The sequence below is a fragment of the Echinops telfairi genome, unplaced genomic scaffold, assembly GCF_000313985.2.
Source record: "Echinops telfairi isolate 266 unplaced genomic scaffold, ASM31398v2 ScPeMD7_7410;HRSCAF=8448, whole genome shotgun sequence".
Classification (NCBI taxonomy): domain Eukaryota; kingdom Metazoa; phylum Chordata; class Mammalia; order Afrosoricida; family Tenrecidae; genus Echinops; species Echinops telfairi.
In genome coordinates, this window is record NW_022111310.1 from 25033884 (window position 1) to 25051821 (window position 17938).

General features: G+C 46.8%; 1 protein-coding gene across 6 annotated transcripts in view; it reads right to left on the reverse strand.

Moving 5' to 3' along the window:
* The window catches only part of CDK5RAP2 (CDK5 regulatory subunit associated protein 2), a 209163-nt gene that overhangs the window by 132733 nt on the left and 58492 nt on the right, over positions 1-17938 (reverse strand). For 5 of the 6 annotated variants that reach the window (XR_006680712.1, XM_045296558.1, XM_045296557.1 and 2 more), the window contains exons 7-11: positions 15687-15849; positions 14439-14492; positions 13471-13590; positions 9819-9896; positions 2566-2784 (exon numbers count right to left, since the gene is read on the reverse strand). Coding sequence is in view for 5 of the 6 variants with exons in the window: in XM_045296558.1 (XP_045152493.1) it covers positions 2566-2784; positions 9819-9896; positions 13471-13590; positions 14439-14492; positions 15687-15849 (634 nt within the window). In the remaining variant the exon portion in view is untranslated. The other variant, XM_045296560.1, reaches the window with a different exon arrangement.

The window sequence follows — 17938 nt, forward strand, 5'->3', positions numbered from 1 at the left end:
GGGATGAGGTATCAGGCATCACAGAACAAAAAATCCTATCATTGTGAATAAGGGGGAGTGTGGAATGGGAACCCAAAGCCCATCTGTAGGCAACTAGACATCCCCTTACAGAAGGGTCCCAGGGAAGAGATGAGCCAGTCAGGGTACAGTGTAGCAATGATGAAACATGCAACTTTCCTCTAGTTCCTAAATGCTTCCTCACCACCCACTATCATGATCCCAGTGTTACCTTACAAATCTAGACCAGAGGATGTATACTGGTACAGATAGGAAATGGAAACACATGGAATCCAGGATAGATGATCCCTTCAGGACCAGTGGTGAGAGTGTTGATATCGGGAGGGTAGAGGGAATGTGGGGTAGAAAGGGGGAACCGATTATAAAGATCAACATATAACCTCCTCCCTGGGGGACGGACAAGAGAAAAGTGGGTGAAGGGACGTCAGACAGTGTAAGATATGATAAAATAATAATTTATAAATTATCAAGGGTTCATGAGGGAGGGGGGAAAATGAGGAACTGATGCCAGGGGCATACGTGGAAAGCAGCTGTTTTGAGAATGATGAGGGTAACAAATGTACAAATGTGCTTTATACAACTGATGAATGTATGGACTGTGATAAGACTTGTATGAGCCCCCAATAAAATGGTTAAAAATATAGAAAGAAAAAGGAAATGTCCTTGACAGAGTCAACAAAACAAACCTACTGCCACCGAGTCGATCCCAACTCACAGTGACCCTATGTAGGGGGTTCCGAGGCTCTGGATCCTCGTGGGAGCTGACAGCATCACCTCTCTCCGGCAGAGCGGCAGCCAATGGCTTTGAACTGCCAACAGTGTTGCTAGCAGTCCAATGCTTACCCCACAGCACGACCAGGGGTCAAACACCAGAGAGGAGAACTGAACTTTCGATTAGAGCGGGAGCCCAGCCACACAGGGATGACAGGGATGGCGCAGGATGGTTTGCTCTGTGAGAGCGGGGGCATTAGGGGGACACATCTTTCTTATTCTAAAACTTCCTTCGACCTTTCTGTTACAGTACAGAACCATCTGTATTTCAGTGTTGACTTAGGTTTTCAAACAATGGAGCAGGCATCCCCACTAACAGCCACCAAACAAGTAGTCTTCACTGGAGCCAGCGGTCCTTCTGAGCTCTCCATACTAGGCTTCTGCCTGCCACCCGGTGAAGAGCCCGCAGCTCCCGTAGCCTGAGGATCGACAATCTTATCTCGCTGCACCACAGCAGAGTATCTGGGTGCGACTCTCAGGCGGGATTAATGAAAAGACACTGACGCCGGCAGTTTAATATCATGGAAATTCTAAACGAGACGGTGAACAAACTTTGCCTACCTTTTTGCAGAGAAGAGGTTTAAATATTAATACCCAACGCTGAATAGCATCTTTAAAAAGGATCACCCTTATATACAGACATCTTTCAAAGAACAAGTATAAAATAGTCCTAAAAATACCCATGCTCCTTTGACCCAGAAATTATGCCCCTCTGTTGAGGGAGTAAGGAGGATAGTTATATACAAGGATGTCGGCTGAAGCCTCCATTAAGTGTGTGTGTGTGTGTGAGAGAGAGAGAGAGAGAGAGAGAGTGAGAGAGGTGCATGCCTCTGTGAATACAAGGGCTGAAACATCACACCACAAGACTGGTCTCTCCAGATGATGAGAGGATGGGTGAGGGCTGTCCGAGTGTCCCTTCACCCACCTTTCCATTGTCCGCCCCCCAGGGAGGAGGCTATATGTAGATCCCCGTCATCAACTACCCCCTTCCACCCCACCTTCCCTCCACCCTCCCGGTATCACCATCCTTACCACAGGTCTGAAAGGATCATCCGCCCAGGATTCCAGTTCCTATCTGTACCAGTCTAAATTCTCTGGTCTAGCCAGATTTGTATTGTAGAACTGGGACCATGAAAGTGGGGGGAGGAGGGGGCATTTAGGAACTAGAGGAAAGCTGGATGCTCCATCGTCGCTACACTGCACCCTGACTGGCCCGTCTCCTCCCCGTGACCGTTCCGTAAGGGGGTGTTGAGTTGTCCACAGATGGGCCTTGGGTCTCCACCCCGCACATCCCCTCACACACAATGATATGATTTTTTGTTCTGATGATGCCTGACACCTGACCCCCTCGACACCCTGTGATCGCACAGGCTGGTGTGCTTCTTCCATGTGGGCTCTGCCGCCTCTGAGCTAGATGGCCGCTTGCTTACCCCCAAGCCGCCAAGACCCAGACGCTATATCCCTCAATAGCCGGGCACCATCAGCCCTCTTCCCCACACTTGCCCATGTACCTGCCTTGTCTTAAGTGATTGTGTTGGGAAGGTGAGCATCACAGAATGCCAGTTTAATAGAACAAAGTATTCTTGTATTGAGGGAGCACTTGAGTGGAGGCCCAACGTTCATCTGCTACCTTAATACTGAACCTATGCATATATCTGTGCCAATGTTTTCTATTCCACATCTCGTCCCAAGTTTCCTGCAATGGCCAGCCTTCCCAGAGTGGCCCCAGGGAACAGCACTGCCACCATTTCTGACGGGACGAACGGCAGGACTCACCAGGCCGCTGCGGTCGTCTTTGCTCTTCTCCCGACGGGCTTCCTCCAGGTCCTTTTCCAGTGTCTCCTTCGCCTGCTGCAGGTCACTCAGCTCCTGGGTGAGCTGCTTCATGCTCCGGCACAGTCTGTGGTTCTCTGTGCTCTTGGTGAGGTTTTCTGAGCGCAGTTCAGCCAAAAGGGCTTCTTTTTCTGACAGAGCAGCCTCATACGCTTCAGGCGCCTGGAGAAGAAGCGGGAGAGGAAAGATGAGCTGAGTTTCATACCTCATTAAAGCGAACAAAATCTGGCTCCATTTTTATTCGGGGGGTGGGGGGGATAATAATTCAATATAAGTTACATTTGGAAACTGAACCATAAAACACAAAGATTCTGGAACAGCATGGGGTAACATTATGTTATATAAATATAAGAAGGAGAGTCAAAAATACTGCTGCCATTGTTAAATCACAAAATTGGCATTTTCTATATAAAAATGTGAAGCTCTTGTATCTCAACATATCCTCCATCTGCGTCCATACCCTTCTGAAGACAGTGCTTTCATCTCTCTATCCTGTCCCCAAGGAATTCTGCACCCTACAAGTGACATGTAAAAACAGCAGTTTGAGCATCCTTTGAGGACTCGAATCATGTTCCTTTTAAATGTTCTTTGAGAACAAAAAATCGTATCAATGGGTGCCCACCTCCCCGATATGATCACTGAAGACAAATGGGTGCATAAGCAAATGTGGTGAAGAAAGCTGATGGTGTCCGGCTATCAAAAGATATAGTATCTGGGGTCTTAAAGGCTTGAAGGTAAACAAGCGGCCATCTAGCTCAAAAGCAACAAAGCCCATATGGAAGAAGCACTGCAGGGTAGCAAAGATGAAACATACAACTTTCCTCTAGTTCTTAAATGCTTCATCCCCCCACTATCATGATCCCAATTCTACCTTACAAATCTGGCTAGACCAGAGTATGTACACTGGTATAGATAGGAACTGGAAACACAGGAAATCCAGGACAGATGATCCCTTCAGGACCAGTGGTGAGAGTGGCAATACCTGGAGGGTGGAGGGAAGGTGGGGTAGAAAGGGGGAACCGATTATCAGGATCTACATATAACCTCCTCCCTCGGGGATGGACAACAGAAAAGTGGGTAAAGTGAGACATCGGACAGTGTAAGATACGACAAAATAATAATAATTTCTAAATTATCAAGGGTTCATGAGGGAGGGGGAGTGGGGAGGGAGAGGAAAAATGAGGAGCTGATATTAAGGGCTCAAGTAGAAGGCAAATGTTTTGAGAATGATGATGGCAACAAATGTACAAATGTGCTTGACGCAATGGATGTATGTATGGATTGTGATAAGAATTGTACGAGCCCCCAATAAAATAATTTGAAATAAATAAATGTTCTTTGAGCTTGGGGAACAGAAAGAAGTCTAAAGAGACCATCAAGGCTGTGGGGCACACAGGGTAAGACTTCCCATTGAAATTCTGGTGGGATAACCCTTGCTACCCGGAAAAAACCGAGAGGTGCATTGCATCATAATGAGGGCGGGGGAGGGAATTCCTCAGCGCAACATTCCTCATCTTTTTCTTGCCAATATCATTTTTAAATTTCTTAAAACCTTTTCATAAGTTCCTGTGATTACCCTGTGTGTGTCTGAGAAAACGTATCAGGATTACCCGAAGGAGATCCCATAAAATGTTTAGTGACCACCAAGCTTTCTGAGCTAACTTCTCTGCCTTGAATGTAACTGACCCCTCCTCAGAGGCCACTGTTTGGTTTGGACCTTGCCCTCTGGATCATATTATAAATCCAAGACTCATCCCCAACTTATGCTTCGCTGCAAAAATCATCTTCGTTAGCTTCACTCTTCCGTAAAAGATCGTTGGAAAGATCAACTCTCTGAGCCCACGAATCTTCATGTAATTCTTCCAACCAGCCAAAAGCTCACCAAGGACAACACGGTCACTTAAAGTAGACAATGTGGAATCCAGTGAGATCTCTCCTCCGGTAGCTTTCACACCAATGGCAAATCTACAGCGTATTCTGCCACCACTCTGTACTTCAGCCAGTTTCAGTTCTTAAAGTTTAATGGCTTTCCCTCTCCTGGCTCATCTTTGAGGTCTTCTCAGGTTTCCTTAAACTGCTGGATCCATCTAAAAGCTGTTGTGTTACGTACGTGGGCCAGCATTCTCATAAACTTGTTGCAAAGCTTCAAGGACTTGGGAAGTGTGTTAGGTTGGCTGGACTAGAGAAACAAATCCAGTGACACTCATAAATGTGTAAGAAAGAGCTTCATATCAAGAAGCAGTTCTATTTCAGGAAAGCATCCCATCCCAGTCCAACTCCAGTCCATAAGTCCCTCTTCAGACTCACGCAGTCACATGCAATGCAGGATGCAGGAAAGTCACAGGCTGGCGGGTCCAAAGTCCTGTGGATCTACTGGCTTGCACATCTCCAGGGCTCTGGCAGGTCTCAGAGTGGCTCACCATCAGGAAGGTGAAGGCAGAGAGAGGGCACCGTCAGGCTGTTACCTGATTGACAAGTTAGACTCCACCCCTACACTTTAATAGCTGCAAGTTGATGTGAAATTATGTAAATACCACAGGAAGCTGTTCACTTGAGTTTTGTTAAACACTTGATATTCGGCCCGATTTCAGTATCATTTTTCCCCTGGCACGGTAACCTTTTCTGCAGATATTTTAATGCAACTGAGGCAAATGTCTGACTGAGAGAACTGTTTGTGTGCAGGCGTCCACTGACGGCACTGCTATAGGTGAACATGTTTGCTTTGGAATAAGCCTGTGTATGTACAAACTGAAACCCTAGATTATATATATATATATATACACACACACACACACACACACACACATTTTTAACTTACCCTCATATAGAGAATGAACTTCATTAATCTCTAATTTAAAGAACACAGAGGCAGGAGAAACATGGAAAAGGCAAAGTAACAGTGATTGAAAAATCATATTGATTAAAGGCAGCGCTAAACAGCCAAGTGTTAGAATTGCTGTCAATAAGTTTCCACCTGCACCAAGTTAAATTGGCAAAAGCTGTATAACAAAAAAGATAGATATACTTACAAAATTGGCTAAAAAACAAACAAACAAACAAAAAGCTGCAGAGGCTGCTTGTGTACAACCAAACACTTCATAGTACTTGGCTTCTTGGTGTAGATGGCTTCTGGGGACATCTCAGTTAACTGACCTAATAACTTATTTAGTGCATCTATTCTACCAGCTAGTTCACTGTGTAGTGCATGGGTCTAAAAAGCTTATAAGCAGCCACCGACAACACAATAATTGGTCTCTACACACCTGGAACCAAGGAAGGGGGACAGCCTAGAACAAGAAAAGGAATCATGAGGTGTCGAAGGGATCAGGTACAAGGCATCATCAGAACAAAAAATCTTACCATGGTGAATGATGGGGGGAGTGCGGAGTGGAGAGCAAAGCCCATTAGGTAGGCCACTGGAGATCCCCTTGCAGAGGGGCCTCGGGGAGGAGACAAGCCAGTCAGGGTGCAACGTAGCAACGATGAAAAACCCAACTTTCCTCTAGTTCCTAAATGTTTCCTCCCCGCTCCCACTATCATGATCCGAATTCTACCTTGCAAGTCTGGCTAGACCAGAGGATGTACACTGGTACAGATAGGAACTGGAAATACAGGGAATCCAGGGCGGATGATCCCTTCAGGACCAGTGGTGTGAGTGGCGATACTGGGAGGGTAGAGGGAGAGTGGGTTGGAAAGAGGGAACCGATTACAAGGAATTATATGTGACCTCCTCCCTGGGGGACGGACAACAGAAAAGTGGGTGAAGGGAGATGTCGGACAGGGCAAAATATGGCAAAATAATAATTTATAAATTATCAAGGGCTCATGAGGGAGGGGGGAGCGGGGAGGGAGGGGGAAAATGAGGACCTAATGCCAGGGGCTTAAGTGGAGAGGAAATGTTTTGAGAATGATGAGGGCAATGAATGTACAAATGCGCTTTGCACAATTGATGTATGTATGGATTGTGATGAGAGTTGTATGAGCCCCTAATAAAATGATTAAAAAAAAAAAAGAAGAAGAATGCCTCCATGGCCAGCTCTCTCTTTCGCAATGAGACCAAAAGAATTGGATGGTGCCCAGCTAGCATTAGTCGACATTTTGAACAAAGACTCTGTAGAAGAATCCTGATCAGGGCGAGGAAAACGCAGAACAGAATGCAAAATAATCTGTGACGCTAGACTTTCTGGAGCCATGGAGAGTGGGTGAACCCCTAAAACTGCTGCCCTGCGATGATCTTTTAAACATCAAGCCAAAAATATCCCCTGAAGTTATCTGAAAACCAAGCAATCATTTGGCTTCCCAGATCTGCCTTGAGCAACACTGTTCTTTAAGACCTGTGTATATGGGATCACTGGACAAGAGCAGCTGGGAAAAGCAGATGGGAACCGAAGGGGCAATGAGTTCACATCAGTGAAAGAGGAACAATTCAGGAAAGGAGGGCAAGTGGCTGGACCACTCAGAGAATAGAATCAATGTCACTAAGTTACACGTGCAGGGATTGTTGAATTGGTTGCCGTCTATATCCTCAGCAACAAAATGAATACAATTTAGAGGGGAAAAACATTAACAGTAGATATCTTTAAGGAAAGTTCACTGGTGGTTTTAATCAACCTCCAATACTCTTCTAAGTGTTTTATAAGTTTCCTACAATGAACATTTCTACTTTTATAGCTTGAGAGTGGGGAGGGAAAATGATGCTATTTCCGATTGGAATATCATTTTAGCTTTTTATTGTGAATTGGATGAAGGGTTACAGAGCAGATCAGTTTTCCAGTCAACAAGTCACACACCTTTTCTTTCCAATTGCACCCCAGAATGTACCCATCACTTCTGCCACTGCCTCCGTTTCCTGTCTCACCCCTCCTCCCCTGGCCCCTCTGAACTTGGTCCTTGAGTAGATGCTGCCCTTTTTCATTGTTCTCCTCATAGATGTCTATTGTTTGTCTGAAAAATGCGCCTTGGGGATGAGTTCATTTCCAGACCTAAAGGAGGTCTCAGTGGTTCTACCAGTCTCTTTCCAACCAGTAAACCTGGCCTGTTTTTATGCTGGATATAAAATGTTTAATGGATAAGGAGGTAGCCAAGCAGCCCATGTTGCACCCTTTACAACAGCTCATCTGGGATTTGAATTCGGCTCTCTGTGCTTCTGCACTTTGGTAACCACACCAACAGAGTGGGTATCATTTGCCATTGGTTCAGTGTTAGGCTTGAAATGCCAACCCTGCCAGCTCTGGCTATTTGACTCAGTTAATTCCATCACAGGACAACCTGAAAAGGCCAACAGACATGAAGGAGTATGTACTGACAAATGTCTGTGCAACACTCAAACTCTGAAAACATCATTAATGAAATAGCCAATGGAGGCATGTTGTGTGCATTTACACACCCACGGGGAGTGGAGAGAATGTGGGCTCTGGAATTAGATCTGAGTGGTGTCCTAGCAACCTGTACACACGCAGCTTCCAGTGCAGCCATCAGTCAGGATGGAATGAAGTCTCCTGGCGCTTCCCCAGGTCCTGAGCTGTGTCCTGTGAGACAAGAAGCCTGGCCAGCAGTGCGCATTAGGAAACCTCAAAAACATTTCAATTACGGCCGAGGTTATATAATTAGTAAATCTGTGATAAATCTGGGTAACATTAAGTCTATAACACTCTCTTCTCTCCTTCATCCATCAGCATAACAGGTAAAATATCATAATGCTTTTAAGAATGTCTGGCGCCTCTGGTTGTCAAATGGCATCACCTACCTGGGTTTCGGTGTGCAGGCAATAGGCAATGCGGTGGTTTTCCTAAGAATGCAGCTCTGCAAGCCTGTGATTTCCCTAAGCACGGAGAACACAACCAAAAAACCCCTCAAGTACAAAGTGTAACCTCAGCTCCATGTCACCTACCACTGTCAAGACGGTGGGGAAAGCAAATCTGAGGTTTCCAAAGCGAGCTTTATCTACGTTTCCAGTGTACCCTGATTTAAACCAAATTACTTCCATTATTCTTATTCTGAACAAAGCACAGCAAAAGATAAGACATGGGATATGAATCTTAGGAAGCAAAGAGTCTTAAATTAGGCCTAACTTCTACCTTCTACTTTATAACCGCAAGCAAGGTAAAAGGAGGGGGAGTGAGGGAAGCTTTAGGTAGTAAGGATTTATTCAAATGATGGCTCGTTTATGAATCATCAAGTTATTAATAGGTATGCACTGTCTATGTAAATAAGAAACGTACCAAAGGAAATCACTAAAAACAGAACTGAAAGTCGGCAAAGAGAGGGAAGACCAGGGAGACCAGGGCAACAAAGCACGCGTCCCTGCAGTACGACCTTGGGCGGGAGAAGAGCAAAGTCAGGTCCAAACATGAAACCGGGAACCCATCCTCCTGCTGTTGGTTGTGAGGAAAGGACAGACACCACGGAGCAGGCAGGCCGGAAGAATCCAGGTGAGGAGAAGTATGAGGTGACAGGCACAGGTTTTAGAGTGGCAATGGCTCTAAGGTCAAATCCTAGCTCTCTTACCAGTTTTGTGACTCTAAGCTCGTTACTGAACCTCTCTGTACCTGGGGATCCTCAGGAGTCAAACAAGGATACTAATAGTTCCTACTTCAGAGAGCAATAGTGCAGATTAATTGAGACAATCCATGGAGAGTGCTTAACAGGTTTGGCACCTAGTATGTGTTCAATAAATGCCAGTTGGTATGACGAGAAATTATTACATTTAATTCATTGCCCTGCCACTTGCTGTGTGCCACTGAATCAGCCGCCGGCCTCGCTGAGCTTCTATAACCTCCCACCTGCAAGGGGAAAGGACTGATAATACCTTCCCCATCCCCACAGCAGGGTACAGAGAGCCAATGCGGTAATCCGCTTATCTTGTGCAGTCCACTCCCCGCTGCAGGGTCACGCAGCACTCCTAGCTGTGGTGGCAGCTGTCACCACTGACTCTATCAGGAGTCAAGGAGTCGGCCTCCAGTCCGCTGTTGCCCAGACAGGCGTTAGCAGCATAGAGAATATTGATGAGGGGGCGCTGGCGAAGCACCCAAATCCCTCACAGAATGCCCTTTAATTAAACGGAGCTAATTCTACTGCCTAAGGCCAACCATGGTTTTTCTGATCAAAATCATCCAAGTTCCTTTCAGCTGCAAAGTCCTGCCCTCACCAGAAGTAAGGACTGCCGAGGCAGCCACGTTCTCAACGTGAACACTTACCTGGGACTTCTGGGAGGCCTCTCTGGTGTTAGCAACGGCAGCCTTGAGCGCGTCCATTTCAGAGTTAAGTTCTTTAATCTGTGGGAAAACAGCACAGAGGCCAGTGCACATTGGGGCCCTCCTCTGCTCTGCGCAGCCCAGACGCTTGCTCTGCTGCGCTGTGCAGTGCTGAAGACTGAGGGCGTTGGCGGGCGGACCTGAGTGGGATCTCTAGATCAGGCTATTTACTAGAGGGGTGACGAGGCAAATAGACAAGTTCCTTAACCTCTTTGAGCTTCTATCGCCGTAACATGAGGGTACCACCATTCACCCAATCACAGGGTTGTTAGTGTTAAATGAAGGGGCGTGTACAAAGTGCTACCCTAAAGCAGGCTCCATGTGTGATGGCTACTGTCCATATACATGGCCCACCCAACAACCTAACCTGGCTACTGTCAAGCCCCTCATCTTCTAGCGACTTCTCTTATACTGCAGTCCAGCCATGAACCCCAAGGCCATACCATGAACCTTACCAGGGCCTAGAGCAGTTACATCACTGATACCTCTTCACTCCGCACGGCCCCAATACCTCTCCTATATACTGAAAGTCTCCACAGCCCATTAGGCCCTAAACTCACAGCACATAATACAACTGTTGGCTGGGAGTCAAATCACATTGAGTTATCACATGGGTGATAACTCAAACTCTTGCACTCCTGCCCCTTCTTTGAGACCAGTGTCCTGCATAGCTTCATACTCTACAAGCATTCCCTTTTCTATAGCTGAAATGTGGATGTTCCCTGCTGTGCCATCCTCGGCCCCTCACTCCCCCACACTCCGTGGATAAGCAGACCAAGTTTCGGAATTTTAATTCCATCTGGTAAACTTCCAGGTCAACATCTGCAGGCCTGAGCTCTCTTCAAGCTTTATAAACTTTATATCTGCCTGAATGGCCTAGGAGCTCCTCAAAGTCAATACTTTTCCTAAGAAGACTCACCTGCTCCACCACCACCACCCCATCTCACTATCATACTCCATCTCCTATGCTTCTAACTGAGCAGGTAGCACCGCTGATCCCTAGTCAAGCAAGCCAGACACCTAGACATCATCCTTGACTGGACCTTCTCTGACGTCCTGTATCTAATCACATTTTCTGATTCTAAATGTTTTTTGCATAAGTTCCTCCCTCTCCAGTCTATTGTTCTCCTTCACCTTCCTGGTGGTGCTGCCAAGTGGATGTTGATTCAAATGCACCAGCTGCTTTTCCAGAGAATGAGGTGGCTACCTGCTCCTGTAAAGATTTGCAGAAGCCTCAGAAACCCTACTTAGGGTCGGGCCTTTCTACTCCCATTAGAGTTACAGTCTCGGACACGCACCAGGACAGTTCAACCCTGTCCCATAGGATTGCTGAGTTGGCCTTGACTCATGGTGGTGAATTTGGATTTCTTTGGTGTATCGATTTAGATGTTTGTTTGTTTGTTTGTTTGTTTGTTTGTTTGTTTGTTTGTTTCCTCTTGCCTAAGCCACTGGCCTATGAGCCTCCATGACTGGCCCTCTAGTGCACTCTCCACATACAAGCCGGAGACCTTGCTAATGCGAATGTGATCATACACCTCTTGCTCAAAAGCCGTCAGTGGCACACTGTTCAAGCTACTGCACACGATGCCCTAGTTCCACCTCCACTGGTTGCTCACTTGCTGCTTCTCCTACATCACCTAAATTTTACACCTTGGGCTCTGACAACCCCAAATGCACATGGTTACTCTCTCTCTCCTTTTAACTCAGCACCAAGGCCAATGTTCTCATCTGTATTTAGAATGGCCTCCCTGCCCCTGCTACCCTTCCCTATTAAGTCCTGGAACAAAAACAAAACCTTACTGCCATCGAGTCAATTCCTAGTGGCCCATGTAGGGCAATGCAGAACCACCCCTTAGGGTTGCCAAGGTATTAACCCTTTACATGAGTAGACAGCCTCCTCTTTCTCCTGCGGAGCGGCTGGTGATCATGAGCTGCTGATGTGGTGGTAAGCAGATCGAGGTGTAATCTACTATGCCACCAGGAAGACTGGGCTCAGGTAGAGCCTCCTCTAGCTCCCTGGCCTGCACACCTACCCTCTTCTCTGGACTAGGTTTCGTCCTCTCAGTTTCCACAGCCCCTGCACTTCCAGTCACTCTTCCTCTTTTGCCCCCACCAGACATGTAAGGACAGCAGGGTTTTGTTCCTGCATTTAGTCCTAGCGCAGCTACTAGGGCACAGTAGGGTGCAATAATAACAACAACAATAACAACAAAAAAACCCAGTTAAAAACCGTCAGCCACTCCCTTGGCAACAACCCTGATGGATTCACAGTCATGGCCTTACCTCAATTCCTTTCTCTCAATCCCCTGCCGTCTCTAAAGCAGCGGTTCTCAACCTGGAGGTCACAACCCCTATAGGGGTTAAACGACCCTTTCATAGTGGTCATCTAAGACCACCGGAAAACACATAATTCCAATAGTCTTAGAAACCGAGACACCACTCCTCTATCCGTCTCCAGGCGGTCCGCCCACATGCAGATACGCCCACCTACGAGTACCCGGCCTGAAGACTGTTACCCATGCTACACCATGCTTGAAGACAAAATTTTGTTCATTTGTCATTAGACATAAATATTTCACAATATATAATTACATATTGTTTTTATGATTAATCACTATGCTTTAGTTGTGTTCCATTTGTAACAATGAAAATACAACCTGCATGTCAGATATTTACATTACGATTCACAGCAGTAGCAAAATGACAGTGATGAAGTAGCAATGACAATAATGCTATGGTGGGGGCAGCACCACCTGAGGACCTGAATGAAAGCATCGCAGCATCAGGAAGGGTGAGAACCGCTGCTCTGCAGGCTCCACATGCACTTTCCAATGTGGTCACCCCTAGCCACACGCAGGTATTGAAATATGGCTAGTCTACACTGGAAAGAGCTGGGAAAAGGAATGCAAAGTACGTCATGAATAATTTTGTTTTACTGATTACACGTTAAGATGGTAATATGTTAGGTTACATACGTTACTAAGACCAGCTTCATGTGTTTCTCTCTTTCTTTCAGTATGCATAGGGCTTGGCAGAATTTCCTTCTGTGGGAACCTACCCTACAAGCACCGAACAATGCTGTTGTGAACAGGGTCATTGTGGGTCGGATTCCACTCAATGGCACCCAGCAACAAATGTATGTGACAGGTGTAACTAGAAACTACCTAAGTACCTCACATTACATTTCCATTGAGCCATGCTCAAAAACACCTGTCAGTGGGTCAATTCCAGCTCATAATGACCCTACAGGACGGAGTAGAACTGCCTCATAGAGTTTCAAAGGGTGTAAATCTGGACAGACTGCGCAGCAGCAGCAGGCGGCCACATCGCCCTCAGGTGGAGCAACCAGTGGGTTTGAGCTGCCAGTCTTCTGGTTAGCAGCCAAGTGCTTAACCACTGTGCCACCAGGGTTCCTAAAGGCTGAATTAGAGCAGCCAACAGAATTGCCAATTGACTAGAGGCCCGTTTCCCCGCTGTTCATAAACTCATCTCACGTCTCTTATGAAATGTTTACCTAATGCTAAAATTTCAGGGTACGACAGGCCAGTCACAGCAGCTAATAAAGAGAAATCTCAGTTTGGTGCATCAGACATACCTCTTTCTCCTTAGATTTTAATGCCATGGTTAGACCCTGAATGGCTTTATCCCGCTTTAAACTATTTTTCTTTTCTGTAGCAATTTCTCTTTCCTTCTCTCTCAGGTCCTCCTGAAGTGCCTAAATTAGATTAGAAAAAGATTCGCTAAGTTGATGCGTTCCAACCAAAATGCACTGTAAATATATCTTTAAGAGCACACTCAAATGCAGTTATTCTATCTTATTCCTGTCAGTCTGTGATTAATGTTTCCAAGTAGAGCTGAGCGCAGTGGCATCAGCTCCCAGCGCCCGTGTTACCGCTCACGGCAATTGAACTGGGTGAGGGGAAGGGGATCAGATCAGTTAAGACGCTGACAGCTATTCCTCCGGGAAGGACTCCAATGCCTTTTGGAATTTGAATACCGCCACGTCAGTCTTTGAAACCGTAGCAGGTTATTTGGGGGAAATAGCAGATCATTAATTTCAGTCCTTAACGCTACAAAAGCTAGCAGAGGGTGTGGCGCGACGGAGACTAAACTATACATTTAGGGTCGAGTTCATTTCTAAAGACAATCAGCACTGCCTGCCTCCCTCCCCGGTCATTGTGAGGCTCCACCAAGATGATGGGCTGGCAGGCGGGCGCGACACAACTGCCGGGTGCTGCGACAAGGGCTGGGGAGCATGGGCTCTGCACCCAGGCCGGCCAGCCTGAGTCCTGGCTATCCCTGCGCCTAGTTAAACCAGGAGGGGCCAGTGGCCTCCTCGCTCAGCGCCTCACGTGGCACCTGTACAGTATATGGAGAAGCCTCCTTCACGCACAGCCTGAGGAGGGCTCGGCCAAACCCCTACAGCGTGACTGGCACACAGCAGCGTGCGGTAACGACAGCCATTTTCACAGAGTCGGCTACAGAGCTCAGGACAAAACAAAAGGACAGAATAGAGTAAACTGTCAATACATTAAAGGAAATAAATAAAGAGTATCAACATACCTGGATCCTTTCTTCAAAGCAATTTCTCTTCTTCTGCCACTCCATATGCACGGCCTATGAAAAGACACTAACTGGTGTCAAGAAAGGACCCTCTGTTGTTCCCCAGAACAATTAGAATAAGCACCTCCTTTATTTCACCTTCGTCCACTGCATGCAGCTCATTAGAGCAGAAGTGCCCCCTCCTTTCCTCCACCCCAAGACAAAAGTGACCAGATGTCCTGCTTTTGGCGGGACAGTCCCGATTTTTAACAATTTTTCCCGCATCCCGCAGCATTTTTAAAAAGTCCCAATTTTTGGAAAGAATGCGCGACAAGCTAGGGTAGATGGTTTTCAGCTGCCATGTGGCTATTTTGCCAGGATATGAGTTTTATCAATGGTGTCCCGCTTTATCAATGTTAAAATCTGGTCACCTTACCCAAGACCCACCCCATAAGAGAGAGGAAACAGAAAGGCAGTTAATCCCTGTTGGCTGATCCCCAACCAGAGAGCCCAGATCAAGATGCTGCTAAACACAATGAAACACTCACAACTCACAGCCAGTCTATGGGGCAGGGTAGAACTGGCCCCCATAGGTTTCCAAAACCTTCACAGGTGTGAAAAGCCTCACGAACTGCTGACCTGGCAGCCAGCAATCCAACGCAGAGCCCACTGTGCCACCAGGGCTCAGAGACGAAGGAAAAGCTTGCCAAAGGATAGCTCCTCACAAGTGGAAAGAGGATTTAGAGAGGAGCTGACTGTGGTTTCAAACTGCCAGCCCTGGGGATCTTAGCCCGACATGGAACCACTATACCACCATGGCTCCAAAATATCCCTTAATGTGAATATAGTATATGCAGCTGTCACTCCTAGCCTCACAGGAAGGGAAGGTCTCAGGTAAGGCCTACCTCAGTTTCCCAGTTCTCCCTCCCTCTCTATAAGTGTGTGCGGAACAGTCCAGAGGCTGTGGAGACAGGGACAATTAGCCCACCTCTCGGGGCCTGAGAAAATGTAACAAGTGCTCTGAGCCTCTTTCTACACTCGGCAAGGGTACCAGGAGCTCCTGCAAGATGACCAGGAGGATTAAAGGAGATGGGGAGCTGAGGCCCATCTTGGCTGCCAGGCCGCCTCGGAAAGGTCAGAGCAAAGTTGCCCCTAACCACGGTGGACCACAAGGGTCAAAATAAATAAATAAAGTCTCCAGGCAATAAACACAGGCTGGGAAATAGATACACAAATAAGAGGGGCCTTGACAAAAGCCATGGTCCTCGCCTGGGTTTCTCTCTCCCTTTCTTCCTGCGGAGCAGCAGGGCGGCCTCGGCGCTCTCCAGATGCCACGCTGTCATCAGCAGATGCCATTCGAGATTCCTCCTCTTTAAGCCGCTGAATTAAAGCTTCTTTGCTCTTCAAAGACAGCTTCAACTCCTCAATCAGTCTAAAAAGAACAAAATTTCAATATTAATTCTAAGCTGTTCTCTTAGCTCAGTGGAGCAGGAGGAGGAAGAAAATGAGGCCGACATCTTCAAAGTAGACATGTCCAATGACTGAACCGAAATGAAGTCACGTTTTGCAGGCTGGGGATAAAGGGCCAGCATTCAGATGCCACTAACCACCCTCCTGGCCTGCAGCCTGCCTAGTTGAGCCAATTCTCTGAGCTGTCACCTCCAGTCTGATGGAGTCACACTCCTGCTCAAAAACCTTCAATGGCCCCATCACACAAAAATCCTTTTTCCAAAAGAAACTGGGTAACGAGGCCTCAAGAAACCCAACCAACAAGCTGAGCTGTTCTGGTGAATGCAAAGGTGCACTGTATCTTATAAAAGAAAGTCCAGGCGCCTATGGTGAATGCAAAGGTGCACTGTATCTTATAAAAGAAAGTCCAGATGCCTAGTATTCAAGGGCCAGCATCCAGTGCTAGTCCATCAGAGGCCCCTGCTCACCGCTTCCGTCCCCTCTTTAGGAAAACCATGACCCTTCCTTCCATCACCACGGAGCAGCCTCACTTCCAGTCTGCAAGCTGGCGTGCGTCTTCAGTCCTGTGCCCTCTACCTAGAACGCCCTTCCCAACCTTCCTCCCACCTGCACCTCTCAAATACCTGTCAAAGGCCTGCAAGAGTTAGTGAAGCAGTGCCTGCCCGGGAGGGAGCTTTGCCCACCCACACCCCTAGGACTGCACCCAACGAGATCTGAGCACATCCTCCTCTGTGCCACCATCACCTGCATCAGTTGCTCTTGACCATGGCGAGTTATTCAACCTCTCGGAGCCCACATTTCCTCAGCTACAAAATGCAGTCACTGCTTATGTGGATTGGAGATTGGCCATTTAAAACAGCTCTACACAGCTCCTGACATATGGCAGAACTCAATCACTGACATGTTGTTATAATTATATTTTTTGTTTGTTTCTTAACACGAGGTTTTATCAAGCATGATTATCTGTTGGATTGTTTTTAGACCGTTTTACTGAGATATAATTCACATACCATACCATTTTCCCATTTAATTATTATTATTATATTTGGTGATTAGCATGTTATCAGAGGCCCCTCAGAAGAGCTTTACTACAGCTGAGACTAGAAAGCTGGTTTCATAGAAAGAGTAAATGCTTGGATGTCTGACAGTCAGCAGCGTTGCTTCGGTTGGGCCAAACCCTACAGGGTGGAGTAGAACTGACCCTCTGGGTTTCCGAGACTGTAAATCTTTATGGGAATGGGAAGCCTCATTCGAACTGCTGACCGTGTGGTTAACGACCCAACTTGAAGGCTTACCAGAGGAAGAACCCTGAGTGCTGTCACGGAATAAAGGTGGGGATGAGGACACCTTGCCAAGCAGAGAAAGGCACAGGCAAAACCAGCAGGTACGAGCTCCCTCGGCAAAGGTGAGGTGTTTCAGTGGAAGCTAAAAGTAGATAAAACACCTAGCAATGCCCCAGGTATAGAGTGTTCCAGGTGGTACCATAGCAATGCCTCTCGATACCTGGCAATAAGAGTGCGAAGGGCCAGGCAGGGACTGTGGGCACACTAGAGCACGTGGTCTATCCAAAGGAGCAGCTTCAGCTCAGAAGTCAATGGCCCAGTGTTGCCACATCTTCCAAGGTTTCAAGACATGCTGGGAATCCAGCTTTTTATATGAAGTTAGATGTCTTTTGTTTTAATTAGTAACTAAAAAATTTTTATTTTTTTATTTTTTTAAATAAATCATTTTATTGGGGACTCGTACAACTCTTATCACAATCCACACATCAAATGACTGATTTTTAAAAACACTGTGTGGGCCAAATAAAACACATCTGTTGGTCAAAGGTTCAAAGACTGGAGGATAACATGGCTAAATCATTTGCCGTTAGGAAAACAAAACAAAACTCATTGCCTAGGGGAGGAGACGAGCCAGTCACGGTGCGATGTAACAATGATGAGAAATACAACCTTCCTCTAGTTCCTAAAGGTTTCCTCCCCGCTCCCACTACCATGACTCGGCCACTGGAGATCCCCTTGCAGAGGGGTCTCGGGGAGGAGATGAGCCAG